The sequence below is a fragment of the Panthera onca genome, chromosome E1 (genome assembly GCF_046562875.1).
Source record: "Panthera onca isolate mPanOnc1 chromosome E1, mPanOnc1 haplotype 2, whole genome shotgun sequence".
Classification (NCBI taxonomy): Eukaryota; Metazoa; Chordata; class Mammalia; order Carnivora; family Felidae; genus Panthera; species Panthera onca.
In genome coordinates, this window is record NC_138352.1 from 11372145 (window position 1) to 11396247 (window position 24103).

Consider the following 24103-nt stretch of genomic DNA (forward strand, 5'->3'; position numbering starts at 1 on the left):
AAAAATAAAGCCGCTCCAAACCCCCAACCCCGCGTCGGTGAGCCAATTCCGGCAAGGTGAAGGCTGGGCGGGGTGGGGGCGACGCGGCTGGCGCCCGCCGGGCCACCGCGGACCTTGACCGCCGGGCGGGGCTGGGGCGTAGGTGTGGTGGGAGCGCTGGGGGGCCTCGGGGGGAGGGGGCGGTCACGCGGCGCCGGGCTGCGCGGGCCGCACAGGAGTGCGCCCCAGGCTGGTGCGGGGGGCGGGTCGACGGGGGTGGGCGGGGGGGGGGTTGGGGGGTGGGCACGGTGTCCCCGCTCACGCTGCGGGCGGTGTCGGGCCGTGTGCGTGTGTGCACCCTTCACGCGGCGGGGAACTGACTCAAAGTCAAACACTCCCAGGCATTTGCGGCGTGGCCGCCCGCCCTCCCGCCCGAGGGGGCGGACGCAGCCCCTCCGGCGGCGCCGGGATCCCAGCTGAGCCCACGCTCACTCCCGGCCTCCCCCGAGCCAGCCGCTGGGGGCGTCGGCGCCACCCCCAGAGCTGCGGACCCCCCGGGCCTGGAGGGTTTAGGACTGGGGTCGCCTCCCTGCTCTAATCCCTTATTGGAATCCACCGCCGCGGGGATGGGGGCCGGCTGTCCAACTTCAGCGCCAGAGGCCTGCGGCCCCCTTTCCTTCCGGCCAGCACCCCCTCCCCCTCGGTACGTGCACAAGGCGTCCAAGGCGTCGGAAAAAAAGTCCCTGGGTGGCTTATTAATGACACGGGCAGGCAAAAAACACACACACACACACAAAAAAACACACACACAAAAAAAAACCACACGTGCTGCCCAGAATTCAGGCCCTGATGGAGGAAAGTCCGAAGAAGAGGCAGCCGGCCGGGCAAAGAGGTCCTGGGAGAAAGGTGTCAAGAAATCTTGGGGAGGCCCAGGCCGCTGGAGACATCTCAGCTACCAAGGCTCCGATTAGGAAGGGGTTCTGGGAGTGGAGGGGACAAATTCTTGTCCTGCCGGCCCTGCTCAGAGAGGTGTGAGCGCCACTGGACCAGAGGTGGGGGCTGGGCCTCAGATAGCCAAAGGGTCCCCACCCTGCAGGCAACTGTTGGACCTGGGACAGCCAGGTCCCCCCTCTGACTCCCAGACCAAGCCTGATGCCTGGTTCCCCTAGCTCCTGGAGACTCTGCCCTTCTCAAGACTTTGTGTCCCAGGGCAAGTATCAGAAGACCGTGGTTTTGGGTAATGTATCTTAAAAATCATGGGGCACCGGGGTGGCTCAGTCGGTTGAGCGGCCGACTTCAGCTCAGGTCGTGATCTCTCATTCCATGGGTTCGAGCCCCGCGTCGGGCTCTGTGCTGACGGCTCGGAGCCTGGAGCCTGCTTCAGATTCTGTGTCTCCCTGTTTCTCGCCCCTCCCTCACTTGCACTCTGTCTCTCTCTCTCTGTCTCTTAAAAATAAATAAGCATTTAAAAAATGTGTTAAAAAAAATCTTGGGGGCACCTGGGTGGCTGACTTTGGCTCAGGTCATGATCTCGCTGTTCGTGAGTTCCAGCCCCGCGTCGGGCTCTGTGCAGACAGCTCAGAGCCTGGAGCCTGCTTCGGATTCTGTGTCTCCCTCTCTCTCTCTCTGCCCCTTCCCAGCTCTCTCACTGTCTGTCTGTCTGTTTCTCTTTCTCTCAAAAATAAACATTAAAAACTAAAAAAAAAAAAAAAAAAATCACATTTGGAAGTAGAGAGCCCACGTGCAGCCCCAGCTTGGGCCCTCCCTGGAGCTCAGGGTTGAGGTCCCTCCCTGGCATCCTGGGCAGGAGACCCCCTGACACTGCCTCCATCTCAGTTGAGGGAAGGAAGATCTAGTGCCTTCTTCTGGAGGACTTGGTGAGGGATGGAGGAGGGGGGATGTTCAGAGCATGTCTGCTCCACATGCTGCCTGGGCCAATACTGAGCACACCGCACTGGGCCACCTCACTGAACCCCTCTGATCGGACACCCAGAGCAGTGCCATGCCCTTCCAAGTGGCTGCCCAGGAGTTTCCACTGGGACGTGGAAAGGAAGGAGGAGAAATCATCTTTCTGTTTGGTTTTATCTCATCCTTTACAAGTTTTATCTGTGTTTACGGGGCAGGAGTGTGTTTGCACAGAACTATGGTATATAATTTTTAACCGGATGCGACTACCTATCTCAGGAGTGCCCACGTGAACTCGGTCTTTATGGAAGAGGGTATGTCATCAGTGACATCTGGAGAGGATTGCCCAGAGGGGACAACCGAGTCACGTAGCCGGCCCTTCTTCACTCTCTGGCCTCCCTTGTCTTCCTGGCTTCATCATCTAACATTCTCCTCCCTTCCTCCCCCCCCCCCGAAGCCTCCGCGAGACATCATGGTTCCACTGCCCGTCAACTTCCGGTTGCTGGAATATGCTTTGTGCTTTCAGGTCTCCAGCGCTGGCAGTCTTCCGTCTGGGGGCCCAACCTTCCTTGAGCACCTGCAAATTCAGATGCCCCCAGCTCCTCTTCCCTGCCGCTTACAACCCCCTGCAGTTGCCTTCATTCACCTAAGTCACTCTATTGTGGTCATTTACCTCGCCTGCTGGTGCATGTGTCTAGACGAGAAGCCCCTTGAGGGCCAGACCCAGGCCCTAGTCACATCTACATCCCATCCACATCCCGAACAGACAGGTGAATTTACCCTGCCACGGTCGGGGACAGCCTGGGCCCAGCGAGGTTAATCAGTCTGCACAAGGTCGGGTCCGCTGACCCCACTAATCAGCTTGAGCCTCCTAATCCATCACCAGCAGGAACCTCGGGACAGACCCAGCAGTGCTTGTGGGAGCTGGCGGGGCCGTTTCGGCCTTCTTCTGCAGACCCCGTCTGGGAGGGGATGGGGCGGCTGAGCCATGTGCACCACCCTCTTCCTGCTCAGCACCTTGGCCATGCTCTGGCGCCGCCGGTTCGCCAACCGGGTCCAACCGTGAGAGACCGACTGGGCCATGGGCTCGGGTGGTGGTGGGGAGAATCCACTGGGTGCGGCGAGAGCCCAGCCAAAGGCGGGCAGAGGCTGCCTGGACCTCCAGGGAGGCTGGGGGGGGGGGGGGGGGTGGATTTGCCCGGAATCCCTGAGGGGCTTCCCCTCAGAGCAGCGGGGGAGTTTGCGGCCCTTCAGAGACTCTGGCCGAAGCCCCCAGTGCCACAGCCCAGCGTGGCTGGGTCCCGTGGGAGAGGGGGTCTGGGTCTGGGCACTGCCCACAGCCCTTCCCGCCTGTTTCTCCCACCCACAGAGAGCCCAGCGGACTCGATGGGGCGGTCGTGGGCAGCAACGTGGACACAGACCTCCAGTCCTCAGGCAGGTAAGGCAGCAGAGAACGTGGGGTGGAGGAGGGAGGTGCGTCTAAAGAAGCTACCGCTCTCCCTGCCCCTGTCCGAGCCTGGGGAGGACCACGAGTGTGTGCCCGCGCACGCTGTATGCTGGCCCCTCGCCCCAGCCACCCTGTTCCCTGTGTGCCTGGTGGGCAGACTCAACGTCTGTTTTCTCCAGTTGGCCTTGGGAGCCCCCAGCCTCTCCTCTGGACCACAGCTGCTCTGCCTGTTTGTCCGAGTGTGGGCTGGTCCCCAGGGTCCCTCCTAGCGGCAGGCGCAGGGGGACTGGAGACAGGGATGGGGCAGAGGCAGCCCTGCGTTGCTTTGCTCGCTTTCCCTTCCCCCTCTCCTGCTGCCCCCGCTCAGCCTCAGCGACTCCTCTGCCTGAACCTCTAGCGGGATTCGCTGTCCAGTCCCCAATAGAAGGCGCAGGAAGAGCATGACATCATCGGCACTGAGTGCCATTGGCTGGGCAGCCCCTGCGGGCAGGACGCTGTCTCCAGTGGCCAGAAAGTTAACTCTTCCCTCGGCTGAAACCATGTGGCCTTTACAAGGGGTGAAGTTTTGGGAACTTCTGGGTTTTTCCTTCCCTGGGTGACCAGTGTCCTTTGATGACGGGGCTCCTACGCCCATCAAAAAATAAGAAAACAAAAAAACAAACCAACAACACTGAAAAAGCAACAAATCTTTATTAAGAACATACTGTTTTGCATGTTCTTTTGTGCCTGGGACCTCCGGCTAGTGTGGGAGTCCCGTGTGAAGTGACATTCTTTCTTGCAAAAGGTCGACCAGCCGCCTCTCACCCCTAGTGAAACAAAGAGCATGATGTGCTTGGGCTCCAGGGCCCTTGGCAGGAAGGAGTCTCCCCACAGGACTCAGGTGGCTGTGCCGGTCAGCATGCCTGCCTGCTGACGAGCCCCCGTGTCTCTTTCCGGGGACCTGCCTGCAGCACCCCTTAGACGTGCAGGGACTGGCGAGCCATGAGAATAGGAGTCTCTCTCCGTGTGTGGCCCCTAATTCCTCCTTGGTGCTGGGACTCCCCCAGGCTCTGAATGTCAGCAGGCCCACTGGGAAAGCTCTGGGCACGTACCGGAAGCAGGCATTCCTGTGATGCCCTTCCTTGACATCTAGGCTAGCTGAGATGGTCACAATAGTGCCCAAGTACTCGTACCGGTGAAACGGGAGGACGGCTGCAAAATGACGGACACCGGGCCTCACACAGAGGAGGCTCTCACGTGACTGGTCCTCCCTGTTGAGTTTGGGTCTGCAGGTGCACAGAGTTCAAGTCCTGACTCCACTCTTGCTGACTGAGGGACTCCGGGAAAGTTATGTGATCTTTTTATTGGCGTATAAACTGGGATTAGTAAGAGAATGGTGTGTGAAGGGGTTTGTGAGGTTGAAATTAAGATAATCGTAAAGCACTTGGCACGGCTGCTTAATAAATGCTGGCTGTTCTCTTATTACGTGACACTTGGTTGGTGCTTTTTTTCCTTCCCCGGAGGTCTCTCGTGTATTAACTCGCTTGGAAATTTCAACAGTCCCAGAGGGTTGGCAAGACAAGTCCTTTCTTTCCCTTTCTTTCTTTCTTTCTTTCTTTCTTTCTTTCTTTCTTTCCTTTCATTAATTTATTAATTTATTTTGAGAGAGAGAGAGAGAGAGAGAGAGAGCACACACAAGCTGGGGAGGGGCAGAAAGAGAGGGAGAGAGGAAGAATCCCAAGCAGGTCAGGTCCGCGCTGTCAGCACAGAGCCCGAAGCGGGACTTGAACCACGAATCGTGAGATCATGACCTGAGCCAAAATCAAGAGTTGGATACTTAACCTACTGAGCCACCCAGGCGCCCCAAGACAGGTGTTTCTATCTCTCCGTTAATGTGGAGGAAACTGAGGGACGTGGCGTGTAAATTGCTCGCTCAAGGTCATCCATCTGATTTGGGGCTGATGGGGATTGACAGGTCCCTGAATTCAGGCAGGTCTATGTCCCTTGCGGCAAATGGGCCTGGACCCCCTGTCAGGAGAAACAGAGCCGAATCTGGACCATCTGGCCCGGCCTGGCCCAGTCTGGTCTGGCCGGAAGGGAGTGGTTGCCTGTTAACTCCTCAGGACTCAGTTCATTGGAAAAATCGGCCCAACATCTAACCCCTCCTGCTTATAGTGGCTGCTCTGAAGGTCTGGCCTGGGCGGCACATGGGTTGAAATTTCTGCTCTCCAATTCCAGCTGCTTTCCTGGCCACTCCTACCCCCTTGGTAGTGGGGTGAATCGCTAGGCATGGGCTGGGAGGAAGAGGAAGTCCAGAAACACGGGAAGGCCATCCCCTTCAATCTTCTGACTACTGTGCTTTTCTGTTTAGGGAGAAAGAGCCTCTGAAGTAAGTCCTCATCTCTTCAGGCAGAGCTCGGCCCCGGGGACTGCGATCAGCTGGCAGAGGCAGGTAGGGCAGGGCTGTGAGCCCTGGAGGGTAGAAGGCTGGGCTGGGGACAAGGAAGGAAGATTCTGCGAGGCCTGGCCGTGTGGGAGCAGAGCAGGCCACCTTCAGCTCTGTGGTCATCGACGGAGGTTGAGAATAAGGGGGCTGGGCTCCCATCCACTCCTACCTTGAGCCCGTTGTGGTCCAGGCCACGGGGCAAGGGTTAGTTTTCGGGGGATGACGTGTGATCCTGACAGCATTTTCTAGGCTTGGGGATGAGGTGGTGGTCATGCTGGGGGCCTGAGGGTAGTGCCAGAGGACTTGTAAGGGAGAGGTGGTGTTCTGGAATATGCATTCTGCATTGACACAAGCTCTTGCCTTGGCATGGGAGGAAGTGCTCATCTGGCCTGGTCTTCTGTTTCAGTTCAAGTCCTGGTTTGCCCCCTTCCCCACAAAGGGTGCTTTGGAAGCAGCAGCAGCAGCAAGAAGGAGAATGGGAAAAAGCAGCAGTGGAGAATGTAGACCCCTCCCTTTCTGCCCCTGGACCTGCCTGTCCTCTCTTCGCCCCAGGCCCTGGTCGTGGGGCTCCCGAGGCAAGGCCTGGCTGGGGCAGGCAGGAGGGGCAGAGACGTTTATTGCTCTGGGATGGGCTCCCTTCCTCTGAGGTCCGGAGAGGGACTTGGTGGGGTCTGCTGGGTCAACTCTGGGGCAACCCCAGCAGCCCAGGCTCGGGGAGGCACAGGTCGGGAATGAGGAGCCCCGGAACCGAGGGGTTGCTGATGGCTCATGTTCACTATGGAAGGGTTTCTCACTCACGAATTAAAAAAAAATTTTTTTTAACGTTTATTTTTGAGAGGGAGAGAGAGAGAGAGAGACAGAGTATGAGCGGGGGAGGGGCAAAGAGAGAAGGAGACACAGAATCCAAAGCAGGCTCCAGGCTCTGGGCTGTCAGCACGGAGCCCGACACGGGGCTTGAACCCGTGAACCACGAGATCATGACCCGAGCTGAAGTCGGCCGCTTAACCACTGAGCCACCCAGGTGCCCCACGTTCACGAATTTAATCCTTGCAATGACCTGAGGAGACCGGGCATGTTATTATCCACATTTTGGCAACGAGGAAACCCAGGTGAATGAATTTGTCCAGGGTCATCTAGCCAGGTGGGGGGGACACCCAACTGGGGGACACCCCCCTCCCACAGCCTCAGATGGAGGCTTTAAGCCCACGCTCTTACCCCCCAGGGCCCAGGCAGCCACTCTGGGAGAGAAGGGGTTCTCGGGCATTCCCCCCGAAGCTTGTGGTCCCAGGCCGTGTGATCTCAGTTTGCCGCGGGGGCGCTCAGTTCCCTGTGGCACTTGCCTCTCCCCGGTCCCTAGAGCTCACCCCCTGTCACTCACTGCTCGGCTGAGATTATCAGGAAGAAATGCCAGTTGGATCTGTGACATGTCTGCCTGCAGCTGCGAGCAGGCATCCCTCAGCTTGTCCCCCGAGTGTGGGTTTCTATGCGCGTGTGTGCACGCGTGCGCGTGTTCCAAAGGGCCAGTGGCAAGTGGGAAGGGGGGAGAGCGTGACCCTTGTTTGTGTTCAGTCTGCTGACTGCTCAGTGCCGGCGGCCTCCTTTGCCCCTAGATGCTCTTCTCATTTCTCTCTTCGCAGTCCTGCCCGATCCAGAGCAGAGATAAAAGCAAATTTCCGCTTCTGCTCCCTGAGATCCAGGCGCAGACCCCGCAGGCAACTGCTCCCGACTGTCTGGAAGCCATTCATCTTCCAAAGCCACCCCCCCCCCACCCCTGCGCCCGCCCACACGTGCCCCCTCCCCCCCATCCAGCCCCCACTGCCCACCAGGGAAGTCTCAGCCTGGCCGGCCCCGGGCCCTGCCTTCTGGAGGCAGCAGCTGGGGAATTCTCTAGACAGCCGTCCCTCTGCAGCCCTGACTCCACCTCTGAGGGAAGGAGAGGGGAGATGATGCAGACAGAGGGGACCCACGCTGAAACCAGGGGGGAGGGGCCGCTGGTAAGGCGGGGAACCTGGCAGTGGAAGCCTCTAGAAGTAGGGCAGGGCGGAGTCAGGGGAAGGGTCACACCAGGGAAAGGAGCTCTGTGCTGGAACGAGACAGAGCCCCACCGCCCACCTGACACGGGCCCAGGAGTTCGTGACCACCTGTCTCAGCTCCCGTCAGCCTGTCTTTCTCCCGCGAGGCCTCACCTTCCCCGGTGACAGGACTGTCAGGCTGAGGGCCACGGGGGCGGGGGCGGGGGGGGGGCACTGCTCCGGGGACCCAGCCTGCGCTCCCCGATCCTACCTTTGAGCTCGTCCTGTGCTCTGCTCGCTCGCCACGTTCCTGTCACTGCAGCCTCGCCTCTGCTCCCTGCCACTTTCAAGTTGCCCTGTCTCCTTCCACTAGTCTGAGGAATTGTCAGGCCAAGGTCACCCTGGCTGGACAGGGGCTGGCTCGCGGCCCAGACACACATCCACGGAGCGACACCCCTTCGCAGCACTCTTCTAGGAACCTGCTCAGGGGATGGGGGCCCCTGCAGGCTTCTGTCCCAGGAGAGGGGAGGGAAAGCCAGGGGAAGGGGTGCCGGGGGTGGGGAATGTGTTCTCGCCCGGCCTCGGCGGCTGCCGGGGGACCCTGGCAGCTGGGGCGCTGTGTGGGCTGGTTCGGGGTGGGGGTGCTCTCCCGTACGGAGCAGGCTGGCTCTGGTGGGAGCAGATTGTTTACACCTTCCCCACACACCCAGCCCACGCTCGCCTCTTATTCCCGGGGCCTCTCCCACCCCTGGGCGCTGTGCACAACCAGCACATTTGCGTTCCTGCTGCAGGAAGTTGCCACCCTCAGCCGAGAGCGTCTCTACAGAAGGCTGCCCGGGCCTGAGGCGCTCCTTCCTCAGCCCACTATCTCCCTCCCGCTGCAGGGGTGGACCCGAGATGTCCCCAAAAGGCCGAGTCCTTCTCCCCATCCCGTTTCCTTGCAAAGAGCTGCTGCTTGGGAATGAGGACAGGGAAGCACTTGGGGGGGGAGGGGGCTCGGTAGACTGACCATAATAGGAAGGAGGGGATTAAGGGCGACCAGAGAGACAGAGCCGAGGCACCCCTGGTCCAGGGCGCTGGCCACCATGAAATAACAATGCAGGATCTAAGAGCGGGGAGGCTGGAGTCAGAGAGCCGGGTTTGAATCTCGCCTCCCCCCATCATTTCCCGCCTCTGTGGCCTTGGGTGGGTTCCTGAACAGCCCCGCCTGGGGTTTCTCATACGAGGAAGGTAACAGGGAAGCTACTGTTGTAAGGGTTAAATTAGATAATGCGGAGAGAGTGCTTAACACACACAGTCGGCGTTCAATGTATCTGAGCCCGGGTGACAGCGTTTGTGACCTGTCGCCTACTGAACAGGCAAGGTCGCAACCACAGTAGGTTCCGAATAGCTAGTCCTTCGCCGCCTTCCTCACTCCGTGGCCCTTCCTGCCCGTCTCTCTGCAATCACAGCAGTGGGGTGATGGGTAATTCTGAAAAAGTCAGAGGAGGGGTGCCTGAGTGGCTGAGTCGGTTGAGCGGCCGACTTTGGCTCAGGTCATGATCTCACGGTCCGGTCCGTGGGTTCGAGCCCCGCGTCGGGCTCTGTGCGGACGGCTCGGAGCCTGGAGCCTGCTTCGGATTCTCTGTCTCCCTCTCTCTCTGCCCCTCCCCCACCCATGATCTGTCTCTCTCTCTCTCAAAAACACATAAACATTAAAATATACATATATTTGAAAAAAATATACATATATTTGAAAAAGAGCACAGCACAGGGGCACCTGGTAAGACCCAGCTCCCAGCACTCAGTCAGGCTGTATGAGGGAGCATCACTGTTGTCTCTGGGGGCCTAGAACCCCGTCCCAGCCTCCAGTGGGAGTCCTGGCCTGGACACCTCCCCTCCAACTGGTTCCACTTTCCGAATGCATCTCTGTTCCCAGAGAAGACAGGAGGTGATTGCCCTGATGCCTCTCTGTCCTCTGTCTGTATGCTAATCTCTCTGCTGGTTGGAGCCTGAGTGACAGGGAAAAGACTGCTCTGAGCTGCAGGGTGGCCGAGGGCAGCAGCTGGGAGCAGGAAGGTGCTGCTGTCTGCTGCTTCTGTGGCTGAGACTCAGGGTTGTTGCCAGTCTCTCCCGGAGACTGGAACATGACCAGAGAGCTAACGAGGTGGGGGGGGGGGGCGGGGGGGGGGAGCAAGGGAAGCAGACATAGCAGCCGCCGCTGTCCTGTGTCACCTTAGGGTGCGGATGTGACCACGGGGAGTACCTCGCCCATCCCAAACGTGTGGTTGTGTGGATGCGGGCAGGGTGGTCCTGGGCCAGGGTGCCCAAGGGGCCCTGGCCCAAGACTAGGTGGGCGTGGCTCCCGATCTGAGGCAGGCACCAGGCACGAGAGCAGGGTCCTGGCGGTTCCCAGGGACCCTCTATAGGACCTCACTGTTAGGCAGAAGCCCAAGGCCTTGCGACAGTGGGAAGTAATGCTTCTTTGCGAACCCGAAAAGAAGGAAAATGGCCAAGGTTTACGGTAATATGATAATGATCCTAATAATATTATCAATAACGTTAATGTGTCTCAAACACTTATTATGTGCTAGGCAGTGTACCAGGTGCTTTATTTACATGCATTGTCTCATTGATGAGGCAGGAACCGTTTTATCATTCACCCAATAAGGAAAGTGAAGTTCACAGAGCTTGCTCAAGGTCACTCACAGCTAGTAGTGAAGCCAGGACACCTGCCCGGGCAATGTGATGCCAAAGCCCGTGAAGGTGTTGGGGCGCGGAGGACTGAGTCTGGGCTTGAGGACAACCAGGGCACCGGGAATGGTAGCTGTGGCCCCACCCCAGGGATGCCATTGCAGGTGGATGGGGGGGGGGGGGGATGGGATTACCAGGGCTACTCCTGATGCATCATTCGAGGCTGAACCAGGCTCTGCCCCACCCCACCCCACCCCCCACCCAAAGGCTAGATCCTGGGGGATCTGTCACCCCCTGCAGGGAGGAAGCCGTGGCCGCTCACAGGGATGACAGACATTGAGGTCATCACTCAAGCTCTGTTGTTGCCTTCAACCCCTGGGGGTGGGGCGGGGGCAGAGCCCTGGGGGTGGGAGAGGAAGGTGGCAGCGGCCCAGCCGGAGAGGGAGGAGGCTGAGAAGGAAGGCCTTGTTTGTTTTTACAGGGGGAGGGTGTGGGGCTTCAGGGAGGAGGCGTCCTGGAGTGGGATCCCCCGGGGACTTAAGCTGGAAACAAGTCCTTGTACCTAAGGACTGCAGACCCTCTCTGTGCGGTACATATGCCCCCTAGTGGGGCTTAAGATTAGAGGGTGGCTGAGAAAATGAAAACAAAAAAGATTTACTGACCGACTATGACCTCTGAACCTGGATAGGAATGGCCAGGCGTGGGTCTGTGTGAGCGCATGTGCGCGCCCACACGCGTTTATTGCCATATGCAGAAGCCGGCTGAACGATGCATTAAAAGAAATTATTTAATGTGTTTCTTGGCCATCTATTTAACAAGCACGTACCGGGAGCCTGCAACATACACACCTTGCGGTAGGTGCCAGAGATGAAGGGGGACAGTGCCCGACCTGCCAGTGAGGATGACAGAAAGATCCTGGCCGAGGGAGCCCAGTCGCGCCCGCTCAGCCACTGCCTGGTCACATGACCTTTCCTTCTCCGGACCTCAGTCTCCCCATTTACCAGGCATGTGCTGAGTCGAACCCAAGTGGGCTGGTGCCAGGATGTAAAGGACTGATGACCACCCTCAGAGAAAGAACCGTCTGGTAAAATGAAGGCGATGGACCGCTTGACCTCTGGGGGCCCTCCAGACTCTCCCGATCAAAAGACACTATAATGGACTGTCTTTGGAGATGCTGGCAGTGATCCGCCCACTCGGCAAACGTTTATGGAGCGCCTGTGTGCCAGGCACTGTGGATGCAGAAATGAAGAATTCCTGCCACAGACAATCAGGAAATTGGGCCAAGCAGAAGAAACAGACGCTTGACAACAGGCAGCACACAGGCTGGTGACCCCAGGACTGTCTCAGCATCTGCCTGTTCCCCGCCTGTGGCAGGGGGAGGGGAAACCAAGCGGACCGCAGTGGTCTTGTCCGGGTGAGGAGACGAGATCAGAGCTCAAGAGAGCGTGGCGTTCCTAAGGATATGCACACGTCGGTGGGATCCCCAAACAGACACGGGGAAGGTGATCCGATGGAGGAAAAAAAAAAAAAGCCCTTTGGAGACAATACAGAAAGCGTTAGCCGTCACAGAAACACGGAAAGATTGGACTTGATCAAATTCTTGGAAAGACACTATTTGCCAGGCAAAAATCTGAGAAAGGACCTGTATCCAAAATATACAAAGAAGTTTTACAATTCAATAAGAAGACAGCCCAGGGAAAGGGGGAGGGTTTTGATAGACACTTCACAAGAAGGTATCCATACGGCCAATAAACACATTAAAAAAAGATACACAGTAGTGTGAGTCATCAAGGAAATTAAATGCAAATTAAAAAACATGCAAATGAAAACCACAGTGAGATACTAGTTCACGCTCACATGAATGCGTTAAGAAGAAGGTACGGAGCAGCTGTTACCCTGGAAGACACTGCTGGGAAACCAGTTTGGCTGTTTCCTAGCAAGTTCTCCAAGAGGAATGAAAACACAGGGCCACACCAAGGTTTGTACAGAGGTGTTCACAGCAGTGCTATTAATAACGGCTCCAAAGTGGAAACAACCCGAATATCCATCAACCGGTGAATGAATAAACGAGGGCTGTACGGAATTCTGGTCAGCAATGAAAAGGCGACGGACCACTCTGTGGGCCACAACCCGGGGCACCGCGAGGAGCCAGGCACAAAAGAACACGCTCCTGTATGAATCCGTTTATAGGAGATTCTAGAACAGGCAGAACTAATCTGCAGCGACAGAAAGCAGATCAGTGGTTGCCTGGGGCCAGGGCTGGATCTGGAGACTGAAATAAAACCCGGAGGTGCTCTTCAGGGCGATGACAGGGTTCTAAATCGTCACCGGGGTGGCGGTTACGGGTTACGCGGGTGTATCACTTACTAGACTATCGAATCGTACATTTTAAATGGATGCGTTTGGTTGTATGTAAATTACACCTCAATAAAGATGACTTAAAGAGTTAAAAAAAAAAAAAATCAATGAAGACCTGATCCTTGTCTGGCTCACAGGCTGGTGGAAACAAATAATCACGAGACAGTGAGCATCATAAGAAGTATGCTCAAATAACACGAGTTCTTTCTTTTTCAAGTTTATTTTTATTTATTTTGAGAGAGAGCGCGCGCGTGAGCAAGCAGGGGAGGGGCAGAGAGGGAGAGAGAATCCCAAGCAGGCTCGAAGCCATCACTACAGAACGCGATGCGGGGCTCGATCTCACGAACCGTCAAAAATTGGACGCTTAACCGACTGAGCCACTCAGGCGCCACAAGAGTTCTGTTTATTTAAAGTGCTCCCTTGTGCCAGGCCCGTGGAAGCGTTTTGCATGTACTGTTCTAAAATTCCAGATAAGAAAAGAGGCTGAGAGGCACCTGGGGGGGCTCAGTTGGTGAAGCGTCCGACTTTGGCTCAGGTCACGATCTCACGGTCCGTGAGTTCGAGCCCCGCGTCGGGCTCCGTGCTGACAGCTCAGAGCCTGGAGCCTGCTTCGGATTCTGTGTTTCCCTCTCTTTCTGCCCCTCCCCTGCTCGCACTCTGTCTCTCTCACTCTCTCAAAAATAAACATTAAAAAATAAAAATGAAAAAAAATAATAGTAAAAAGAAAAGAGGCTGAGACAGAGGGGGAGGTCATTTGCCCAGGGATACTCAGCTAGAAGCAGCAGGGCTGGGGCTCGACTCCAAGCCTGTCTGGGTGCAGTGCATGTGCTAAACCAGCCTGGGACAGAACACCGAGGAAAGAGCTCGGGACCGTTGCAGCTTCTCAGGTGAGACTTTGCGGAGGGGGTATTGACATAGGAGTTGGAATTTGCTCAGCAGAGAAGAGGATGAAGGGAAGGAAATTTCAAGGCAAAGGGAACAAACAGTATAAGCAAAGGCTGGGCAGCAGTCGTGAGAAGGCAGGGTTTCTGGGAATGGAGAGACGTGTCCTGAAAAGAGCAGAAGAGGTCAACAGGACATTACACATTCTTCACATACGCCCTTATTTTTTAAGAACCCATTAAGCAATAATTTTATGAGAGGCAACAGCTCTTCAAAGCAGGCAAGTGAAATGCCTGCTGTTGGCAAACACAGGAAAGAACCCACTGCAATGCCAAGGTCGCCTCTTCTCCATAAATAGGGTACACTTTATTGTTTTTTTTCTTTTTAACGTTTTATTTATTTTTGAGAGACAGAGAGCCTGAGCAGGGGAGGGGCAGAGAGAAAGGGAGACACAGAATCCGAAGCAGCCTCCAGGCTCTGAGCTGTCAGCACAGAGCCCGATGCAAGGCTCAAACTCGTGAACTGTGAGATCATGACCTGAGCTGAAGTCACACGCTTACCTGACTGAGCCATCCAGGTGCCTCTCCTTTTATTTTGCCCTGACTCATTCTTTCGGAGAGTTATAATTAAAAAAAAAAAAAAAAAAGATTTGGGACAGGTCGATCAGATAATTTAGGATGGTTTTGACTCTAACAGAACACCAAACTGAAGATGGCCGAAACAGTAAGGAGATTTTTTTTTTTTTTAAATCTCACATTCTGCGTGTCACTGAAACTAACATGCCATTGTTTGTAAGATGCCTCTTGCATTCAGAAACTCAGTAAAATGTAAAAATATGTGACTCTGAATCAGAACAAAAGGTCTGAAGGTGGGGGCTTCAGGACTGGGATTTCGGCAGTTCATCATCACAGACTCTACGTTTTTGGTTTCCACTCTGCCGGGTCAGATTTTGGCCTCTTGCTTTGCAGCAAGCCTCACAGATGCAAGATGGCTGCCACAGCCTCGAGCATCACATCTTCGCGGTGTCCCAAAGCCAGAAGAGAGGCTGCTGTTTTTAAAAACAAGAAAACTTTCCCCAACTTGGCAGAATTGCATCACAAACCCATTTCTGAATTCCTGGCAGAAGGAATAGAGTTACCGCAAGGGTCTGGTGCAGACTAATCGAGACTCACCCTTAGGGCTGGGGAGGAGCTTCCCGCCACTGGAGCACAAACTCGTCCAGTAGCTCTGTTCCGTTTGTAAGATGTAGAAACAACAGCTGTGGGCTGGTGATGAACGGTGCTGCTGCACAGACGAACTTCCTATAAGTCGTGGTGCCACTGTTCACGGTGTAAGCAGTCCACTGCTTGGGATAAACCTACCCACCTTCTGTTCTGGCTGATGACGGTAAAGGTTTCCTTTCCAGGTGAAGAAATTAACCTCAATATTCCAAAGACTCTGTTTCCTATTCGTGTGGGTTTCAGACACCATGTTTTAAATCCTATCAGTGGATGGGATTCCGCAAGCTAACCACCTGAACACAGCAGGACAGCTGACTGCATTTCACCCCGATGCTCAGAGCCAAGGTCCTGGACCAGCACTTTGGCTCTGTTCAGCTTGTGATCTACTTCTGTCACTTACGGCTAGACTGTGTGACTCTTTCCACGTCAGTAAATACAGAGCCACACTAGCCTTGACTGACAGCTACATAATAATGCCACCGTACGTTAAAAACTCTAACGTCCCAGACCTCACCAGCAATGAGCGCAGAAGAAATCACAACACTACCACTTTGGTCTCGACAGCTCTGAACCCCTGCCTGCTAGTTCAGAAATCTGATGCATCCTTTGTTGTCTTTCCCACTGATTTCTGGACTGCCCGGGCAGCGTGCCCGACATGTGCTCCGGCACCAGCCCGCTCACTGCGTTTTGCTCTGTCCTCTTGGCCACTGCCCAGCCGCCCGTGCCAGCCCACCCGCTGTGAGCCTGCTGCTCTTCCATTAAGTGCCTTGTCGGTGTCAAAGTTACACCGTGGACCATGGCACAGGGGCCCCTCACCACACAGTAGGTGGCAACTAGTCTGGGACTCAAGACGCCCCTGCCAGAGCCCAGAGTCTCACAGTCTTGTACCCATCCACCCCTGCAGCCTGCCATCCTCACCCTTCCTGCCCTAAAGTGGCTCAAAACCATGGAACAGGTGCCCCCCCGCCCTGCCCGCCGATTCCATCCCTAACCACCCCTACAAACACACAAAACCCCTCTTTGCTCCCCTCCCCCCACACCCAAAAGCCCCGTAATATGACTGATTTATAGATATATGCAGTTCAGTAAAACTTAGTGCTAAAAGCATGGATTCTGCAGGGCTGAGATCAAACCCTGACTCCAGCAATGACTAGTTGTGTGAATTTGGGAAAGTTACCTCGTCTCTCAATGCTTGCATTCCCTCCTCTGGAAAACGGGGGTAGTGACAGCACGCTTCACAGGGCGGTGGTGCAGATTAAAGCAACCGACACACATAGGGTCCAAAAGTCGTGAATGGCACATAGTAGGTGCTATGAAGTGTTCGCTAGTACTATGTTTTGCCTGCAGCAGGTTGCTTGCCGACAGACAAGCAGCTTCTCGTAACTTCTACCCTCCAAATTCCCTCTCCAAGTCTGAAATGAAAGGAACTTAGTTTACAGGGAGGGAACCCACGCTTCCTTTTGGTAATACACAAAACAGTGCCTTTAAGGGCAAGACAGAGACCCTTAAGAGTCAATTTCACATGACAGAAGTTACCGCGAAGTGAGTCAACTATTATTTGTTGAGTGCTTACTGCCGGCAGAGGCAGCGGAATACCAATGAGGCCCTGTGAGGAAATGAAAAAAGAAAAAAAAATAATTAAAAGCGACGTCTCCTGCCTTGAAGAACTTACAATCAAAATTAAGGGAGGCAAACATAAACAAATGTGGTAACATGAAGATAAGCGCCTGCGACATTCGGCCATATATAACCAGAAAAATATAACCCAGACTAAATGCCCCTGAGAACCTTGCTAAAAGGGTCGAAGACAATGGGGAGAGGCTAATGCAGAAGAGGCTTCCCGGGCTTGCAAACTTAATTTCCAAACAGGTGTAAGTTGTGGCCCTGACTCTAGTTGTTTCTCCCGATTGCTACTTCAAACACGGAGCCAGAGTGTTGCCTGAAAAACAGCGGTCAGAAGGGGCGGTGGGTGCTACACCATTCCCAGTTTTCATAATTTATTTGCTCCCCCGTCGGAATTAAGGCTACACGGCGAGAGCCGCGGAGGGTCAGTCGGATAGCTGCTCGTTGGCGCCCCCTGCCGCCGGAGCCTCTCCGCCCCCGCCCCAGCTTCACCTGCTGCTGCGCCCGACGCCCCCACAGTCCCCGGGAATCAGCACCCCCTTCTCTAACGCAACCCATCACCCAGATGACCCCCTCCCCGCCCCAGGTGAACTCCGCAGGGCAATTAAGAACGAAATCCGGCCGGGCCTCGGTTTCCTTATCCATTTCCCTCGTGAGCCCCCCCCCAGCCCCGCCCCCCACTTTGTAAGCCAACCCAGTCTTGGCCAGGGACAATCCGTGGACACGAGATAAATGGCTGTAACTGAAACAACCGTCCGTCTTCGTTTTCTTCAAAGATCAGGCCTCCCACCCCAGGCTCTCTACTGTCCCTGGTGGCGGCCACCGCAGCTCCAGGCTCTCGCTGAGGTTGCGGCCGCCCCCAGCGACGGTTGTTTGCACTACATTTCCCATGAGCCTTTTCCCGGCATCGCGAGAGCTCTGCCGAGACTGCCGCGAAGACTTGCGCGCAGGCGCAGTTCCGCCTTCTCTTCGAAGCAGGCCGCGTGGCTGGGAGTCATGGCGGCCTCTGTCTGGCCCGAACGGGACGAGCAGTCTCGGGTGTTTGGTGCTGGTAAGGCTGCGGTGGTGGGGAAATGGGGTCTTCCTTGACCCGACGCTGGTTCACTTGCCCCCCCCCCCCTTTCTTCAGAGGCCACGATAAACCGGCGTCGCGTCTACCGTGGTTGGGGTTAGTTGAGATGCTGGGTGAAAGAACGCTTTCTGAATGGTTCGAGTGTTAATGGTTGGTGGGAGAGAGCTCAAGCCCTTTTTTGGAGCCTTTATTTTTCAGGGAGGTTCTTCCAGCCTGCTCAGCCCGGTGAGCCGCACAGCCACCGCGTGCCGGCCCTGCGGGTCTCCCAGGGCCGCCCCGGGAGAGGGCACCCGAGTACTTCCTCCTGGAGGGTCTTGTGAACGGCCCCATTCCGTAGTTTTTATTCCATCCTACAGTTATAAGTGGGATTGCAGATTTGGGAAAGTCATGAGTTTACAACGAAACCGTCCATGCACACTTTTCCCTTCCCCGCAGGCTTTTCTTTGGCGTCTGCGGAGAACGCGAGCAGCAGACCTGCAGGGTGAAGTTTAAAAGTGACGGATGGAGCCCTGAAACGGGTAAGAATGGGTGCCGGCAGGACATGGGTGGTCACCAGAAGTGAGAAAGTCCAGATGATGCGCAGGCCTGTCACGTTCCGCCGTCTCACCCCGTATTCTGATTTTAAGTTTAATTTCATGAACACGTTGACGCATAAATCCAGGTAGGGTGAGAAAAATGGACCCAGAATCCGGAAATGAGTAGGGTCTGTGCCAGTGTAATTTGGGGCCACTAGGTGTCACTGTTTGGGACCAAAATGGTTGCTGCATACTGGGGTGGGAGAGAGACTCAGGAAATGGGTGTTGGTTGCGGTGGGGGGAGGGATTTAGAAATATTTGTGCGTGATTCAAAGTTATCCTTGTGTGAAAGGACATCTTTTCTGAAGAGTTCTGATGCCTTGAGGCTCAGCTTTTTAAATAACCAATCTTGAGAACGTCTTAATGTTGCTTCTGTTAGGATGAAATAGGTTGTCCGTGTTTCTCTTATAGATGATTTAAAGTTCTGGGGTTTATTTATTTTTTAATGTGTGTTTAATTTTGAGAGAGAGCGTGGGAAGGGGGGAGAGGGAGACACAGAATCTGAGGCAGGCTCCAGGCCTCCAGCGGTCAGCACAGAGCCTGCCATAGGGCTCGAACCCATGAACCGTGCATGAGACCATGAGCTGAGCTGAAGTCTGGTGCTTAACTGACTGAGCCACCCAGGCACCCCAGGTTTGGGTTGTTTTTTTTTTTTAATTTTTTTAACGTTTATTTTTGAGACAGAGACAGAGCATGAACAGGGGAGGGGAAGAGAGAGAGGGAGACACAGAATTGGAAGCAGGCTCCAGGCCCCGAGCCATCAGCCCAGAGCCCGACGCGGGGCTCGAACTCACGGACAGAACCGTGAGATCGTGACCTGAGCTGAAGTCGGACACACAACCGACTGAGCCACCCAGGCGCCCCTTGGGTTTTTTTTTTTTTTAATGTTCATTTAATTTGAGAGCATGAGCAGGGGAGGGACAGAGAGAGAGGGAGACAGAATCTGAAGCGGGCTCAGAGCTGTCGGCGCAGAGCCCAACACGTGGCTAGGGGCTGGAACTCACAAACCGGGAGCTCATGATCTCAGCCAAAGTCGGATGCTTAACCGACTGAGCCACCCAGGCGCCCTGCTGAAAACCATTGAGTGTAAGGGTTTTTGTGATGAGATTTCTATTAATGGAAATAAGTCTTTTTAGCTCTTTGCCAGAATTGCATAAGTTAGGGTCCCTTTAGCGTCCCATCTGTTAGATTTCAGGGATGCGAGCCTCCCAGGATTGTTACTGCCTGGTTAAGGGAAGTGGTGTGGAACCCTGCTAGGCTCCTTCCCAAACGGTCTCCCACCAAACGATTTCTAACAAGTCTTATGTGCAGTAGTTACTTTCTCCTTTGCTACTGAGTAAAGAAACTGAGCCTTAGAGTTACATAGCTGTTATTTATTGTTGTTTTGTTTTTAAAGAACCATAAAAATAGGGCAAATTGTGTGGGGGTGCTAAAACCATTTTTCAGTCTCATTGAAGAATTATTGAGGTCCGATTAGACCAGTTGGTGGTGGCGGGGGTGGGGGTGCGGTTAGACCAGTGGTTCTCTGCTGGGGGGTGGAGGATGCTAATGGGATCTAACGGATGCTGCTTAGTATCCTGCAATGCTCAAGACCGCCCCCCACGACAAAGACTATCTCCCCAGAACCTCAGAGCTGAGGTTGATGAAAGCTTGTATTAGATGAATTTGAAAGATGCAGGCTCTAGTCTCAGGCTGTTGTGAGATAACCCCACCAGAGCTTTATCTCTTTGTCAGACAGTGTTACTGCTTTCCAGACCTGGCTATACCTCCGAACTACCTACAAAGTGTTTAAATGTACACCTCCCGCCACGGGTGTGCGTGGCCCTGGAGTGAGCCCAAGAATTGTGTGGCTGTTTCAAGAACAGTTGTATGGGAGAAATTAGACAATCTGATCTACTTTTAGCTCATGGATTTTTATTGCAGCAAGATTATAGCCCTGGCTATTTTTAAGTAGCTCTTGGGGCAGATCTATAATCCTCTACTTAAAAAACTGATCTTGCTCTGTGGATCCTTTCATACGCATAGGTGAGCGAAGGAGAAATGACCTTGTGTCATGTTGCCTCTTGGCAGCAGGTCCCCTTCGTACAGTTGGCCTTGAACGGGCTGCCTGGAAGAAGTAACCGCACTGTCTGAGGATTTTACCGACAGATAAACCCCATACTCCGTGCTCAGGCACTTTTGCTCAGGTGGAACCTGTCTTTTAAAGGGCAGGGGGGCACCTGGGGGGCTCGGTTGGTTGAGTATCCGCTTAGGCACAGGTCATGATCTCCCGGCTCGTGGGTTTGAGGCCCTTGGAGCCCGCTTCGGATGCTGTGTCTCCCTCTCCCCCTGCCCCTCCCCCGTTTGTGCGCGCGCTCTCTCTCTCTCTCTTTCAAAAATAAACATTAGAAAAAAATTAAAACTAACGGGCAGGAAGTGTCACTGAGTCAGATCTGGGATGCTGGGGACATCTAGGCTCTAGGTGTCAACAGTTTTTACCTTTGAAGGAAAGTTAGTACACAAGTTTGAGAATACTTCATGAGGGACGTAGAGCAGAATTTGGTAGGGGAAGAATGGAATCTGCCCGCGCTGTAACTGGCTGGCTGGTGGGAGCTGAGTCCGTGATGATGTAAAGTTATCCCTGTCTGAAGGCAAAGAAAGGCCTTTCTGTGTGGAATGTGGATGTCTGAAGCTCAGTTTCCCAGGTTGGCTCTCTGGAAAATTCAGGTCCGATTTGAAAGTGAGCTGCTTGCGAGTACCCGTGTGTATCTTCAGCAGGTTTTTCTCTTGCAATTTCTCCTCGCCAGGTACAGTCCCAGCCTCGGTTTCTGAGGCTGAAAAAGGACCCTCCAGAAGTAGCTGCCAGCGGCGACGTGTCTGAAGAGGCTTTCTGGTGTGTGTAAGCAGAGACCTTCTGAACGGACGCGGCTGGCATGTTTGGTTTTGCCGCTCCTGCCCTGGGCTTAGGATTGTGCTGAGCGGCAGGGAGATTGTAACACAGGTCTGTTTCCTTTGCTAGATGTCCGCAGCGTGTGAGTACAGGACTGCTTCGCCTCAAGTAAGTGAAATGATTCTTCCCCTGTTGCTTTGTAGTGTTTCTGTCTTTGTTTTTCTGAGAAGCCCCGCAAGCCTATGATGGTTAGTTATCCCTGTCTGAAAACCTCGGCTGAGGGGAAACCCATCTATTCTGAGGCTTTGGGGTTTGTCTCTGTGCTCTTAAAGGTTCAGGCTTGGGGTGCCTGGATGGCTCGGTCGGTTAAGCCTCCGACTCTCGACTTGGGTTCAGGTCATGATCTCCTGGTTCATGAGCTCAAGCCCTGTGTCGAGCTCTGCACTGACGGTGTGGAGTGTGCTCGAGATTTTCCGTCTCTCTGCCCCTCCCCGTTTGCACTCTCTCTTTCTTAAAAATAAGTAAAAAACTTAAAAGTTCAGGCTTTATCAGGGATCAAACTGAATGGATTCCAGAGGGAACTGTGTCTACCCGGCCAAGACCCCACGCATTGTCCCTCTGCAACTTGAAAACCGACAGTGCGGCTGCCTTGTCACGCTCTAGGCCCCTTGATTAATGGTTCTGACGGTACAGGCTAGAGGAGGTGCCAGAAATGGGCAAGTAGCCCAGTTCGGGGTCATGTTCTTAACCGGGGTATGAAAGAGTGCTTGTCACACATTTCAAGGCAATGAAAGCACTCTTTGAAACAGACGGGAATGTAGAAAGTCTGCCAGCTGTGGCGGTGTGAATGTACGAGGACCGTGACCCCCTCGGCACCGCATCCTGACCTTCAGGAGAGAAGGGCCGTCCTGACACCGGCAGGGCTATCAGGTTTCCGGGTGCTTTGTTTCCAGCAGCCGGGAGCTCTCCGCGGGGTTCACTCCGATCGTGAGGTCGTGTCCGCGCGACGTGACTGGCGAGAGCCGCCTCGGGTGGCAGAGGGCCGGGTTGGCTGGCACGTGAGCGAGCAAGCAGCACAGTGGTGCTGGGCCGGGCCGGTGTCTGGCGCTGTTCCCGTTGAAATGCCAGGCTTGCAGCGGGCTCGTGCCTTTTTCTGTTCAGATTGGGAGGTATGTGTGGGCTCTTTAAGGTCACATATTTGTTCAGTCACCAAGGAGGCTAGATTTGGGGTGGGACTTAATAAGCCTGAAAACCGGCCCCAGCAGCTTACAGCCTGGAAGTAAAACCCAGTAAAAGGATGTGTTAGCGAGTGGGGAACCCGCTTCTTGCGTTACGGTTGCCGCTGAGTGGGTGTGACTGCTCGACGGGACTCGCATGGACATTTAGGTCTGACTTGCAAAGTTTTACCTCCAGAAGAGGGTCAGGTGTGAATGTCTCCAGACTGGCCGTTGCCAGACACTGTTCCCTTTGAGCATCAGCTCCCCAGGGCACGCTGCAGTGTCGAGTCCCCTGGGAACCGCACCGGCCTGCACCGACGGTGCCTTCAACAGTGTGGGCCTGATGCTTGGCTAGAACGACTGCTGCTACCATTGCCTTTTCTTTAAGTTAGGGTCTTTAAATGTAGCCTTCAGTTTTGAGTCACCTGGTTGGCCGTTCTATCGAATGATTCTCCTTTGGTCTTGCAGGTTCTCTCCCCAGTGATGCCAAGTTCCGTGCCAGTTACTAATGCCTGTGAAGCAACTCCCCCCCTGCCCCCCCGCCAAAGGAGAGCGACTTCAGAGTTGTTTGGACTTCGTCTCCAAAAAGCAGCCAAAGACTATGAGTGACTTTATCCCGGAAAATATTTGGCAGTTGGTCAAATCAGGGCATAGCTAAGAATATCCAGGATGCAATCTTTTAGCTGATGTGGGTATAATTCGCTCATTGGCAAGAATGCAGCGGTGGTGGACGGAAGGCGGTTAACGTGTACACGTTCTGTTCGAGGAAACTGAGGGGACGCAGGTGTTCAGCCTCGGAAGAACGTTTCATCAGGGTGGATTTCCTGTGAAGTTCTGTCTTGGGCTTAAATTTTGAAGTACAAATAAAAGTGTTTAAAAATGGGCTTTGTGACATTGTGGATTCCACACTGAGACCCACGTTATGGGATTTTACTCGGTGCTCAGCTAACTGTGTTCTTGTAGAAGTGAAAGTTTCAGAGAATACCATTAAGTAGGGTTAACAGTTAACACAGGATGCAGTTGGATGTTTTGTTTGCTAAGTTTCCCCCAAATCGATTTTCTGCCCCTTAATGGGTGGCCACCCACAACCTTAGCACTTCTCGCTTCTGACAGATTGACAGAGTGTTCTGATAGCTGCAGATGTGAAGGGGCTAGGGACAAAGTGTTACGGACACAAGGGGGTCAGGAGTCCTAGCTTGGGCTGTGCTGGCTTATCAAGGTCGTCGTGTTTCTTTACTAGTAAAGGTCATCGTGTCAGACCCCAGGATGGACTGACTCTGTACCGTGAATCCCACATTTGATGGTATTCTTTCTGGACCATGTATTCTATCCAGAGAAACATACTCAGTACCGTGCTATCCTGGAGACCAAGGGACAGTTTGTTGCCAAGCTAAAGTGGTGAGAGGCCTTGGCCTGCTGCTGTTCTGAACTGTTCACCCCTCCCTTCCAGTCTAAACTGTTCTCTAGCATCAGCTATGGTTTCAAGTAGCTGCCTCACTCGTGAAAGCCCAGTCTGTTCTTTTTCCCCCGTCTGAATTTCTAAAGTAGAATTTTGATTCCAGTGTTGGTTCATCCCTCTCATTAAATGTGCCGATAGGATCTACCTTCCAAAACCACAGAGCCAGAGGCCCGCTCCTGGCTGTTGGTGGATCGGCCAGTGGCGATCAGTGCCATGTTGGGAAGGCTCTGGCCAGCCAGCCTTGGGGAGACTGCCCCCCACCGCCCCCAGCGTTGCCCGATAACAGCAGATGAGACTGCCAGGTTATTAGGCATCGGGCCAGTAAACTCAAGGCTTCAGGGCTATATGGTGATCACCAGCTGAGTTGAGACCTTACCTTCCGTAGAA

The 24103-nt window shown here is 54.5% G+C and overlaps 1 protein-coding gene and 3 long non-coding RNA genes across 6 annotated transcripts; 2 read left to right on the forward strand and 2 right to left on the reverse strand.

The window, feature by feature from the left end:
• Positions 1-258: 258 nt before the first annotated feature.
• Positions 259-12862, forward strand: PRCD (photoreceptor disc component). Of its 3 annotated transcripts, none has more exons than XM_078438112.2 (5): positions 259-2654; positions 2771-2946; positions 3254-3322; positions 5682-5762; positions 11261-12862. In XM_078438112.2, the coding sequence occupies exons 2-4, from the start codon at positions 2873-2875 to the stop codon at positions 5701-5703; spliced, it is 165 nt and encodes a 54-aa protein (XP_078294238.1). In that variant the 5' UTR covers positions 259-2654; positions 2771-2872; the 3' UTR covers positions 5704-5762; positions 11261-12862. The 3 variants fall into 3 exon arrangements, with proteins under 3 accessions (XP_078294238.1, XP_078294239.1, XP_078294237.1); XM_078438113.2 differs by lacking the exon at positions 11261-12862 and adding an exon at positions 9988-10044; XM_078438111.2 differs by lacking the exon at positions 11261-12862 and adding an exon at positions 6163-6578.
• Positions 6596-9908, reverse strand: LOC132687283 (uncharacterized). Its single transcript, XR_009614034.3, has 2 exons — positions 8040-9908; positions 6596-7395 (listed from the first exon to the last, which is right to left on the reverse strand). It is a non-coding gene; the product is annotated as an uncharacterized LOC132687283 (long non-coding RNA).
• Positions 12863-13010: 148 nt separating the features above from the next.
• Positions 13011-17402, reverse strand: LOC132687281 (uncharacterized). Its single transcript, XR_009614033.3, has 3 exons — positions 17219-17402; positions 16079-16507; positions 13011-15125 (listed from the first exon to the last, which is right to left on the reverse strand). It is a non-coding gene; the product is annotated as an uncharacterized LOC132687281 (long non-coding RNA).
• Positions 17403-17472: 70 nt separating this feature from the next.
• Positions 17473-23140, forward strand: LOC132687280 (uncharacterized). Its single transcript, XR_009614031.1, has 5 exons — positions 17473-17575; positions 18032-18114; positions 20958-21043; positions 21170-21208; positions 22726-23140. It is a non-coding gene; the product is annotated as an uncharacterized LOC132687280 (long non-coding RNA).
• The last annotated feature ends 963 nt before the right edge of the window (positions 23141-24103 follow it).

What these genes read in the sequence shown, in the direction of transcription:
- PRCD (XM_078438112.2), top strand. Translation starts at nt 2,873, where the DNA reads ATGTGCACCACCCTCTTCCTGCTCAGCACCTTGGCCATGCTCTGGCGC. An exon ending in TTCGCCAACCGGGTCCAACC is followed by an intron (nt 2,947 to 3,253) that starts GTGAGAGACCGA and finishes TCCCACCCACAG; the next exon opens with AGAGCCCAGCGGACTCGATG. An exon ending in GACCTCCAGTCCTCAGGCAG is followed by an intron (nt 3,323 to 5,681) that starts GTAAGGCAGCAG and finishes TTTTCTGTTTAG; the next exon opens with GGAGAAAGAGCCTCTGAAGT.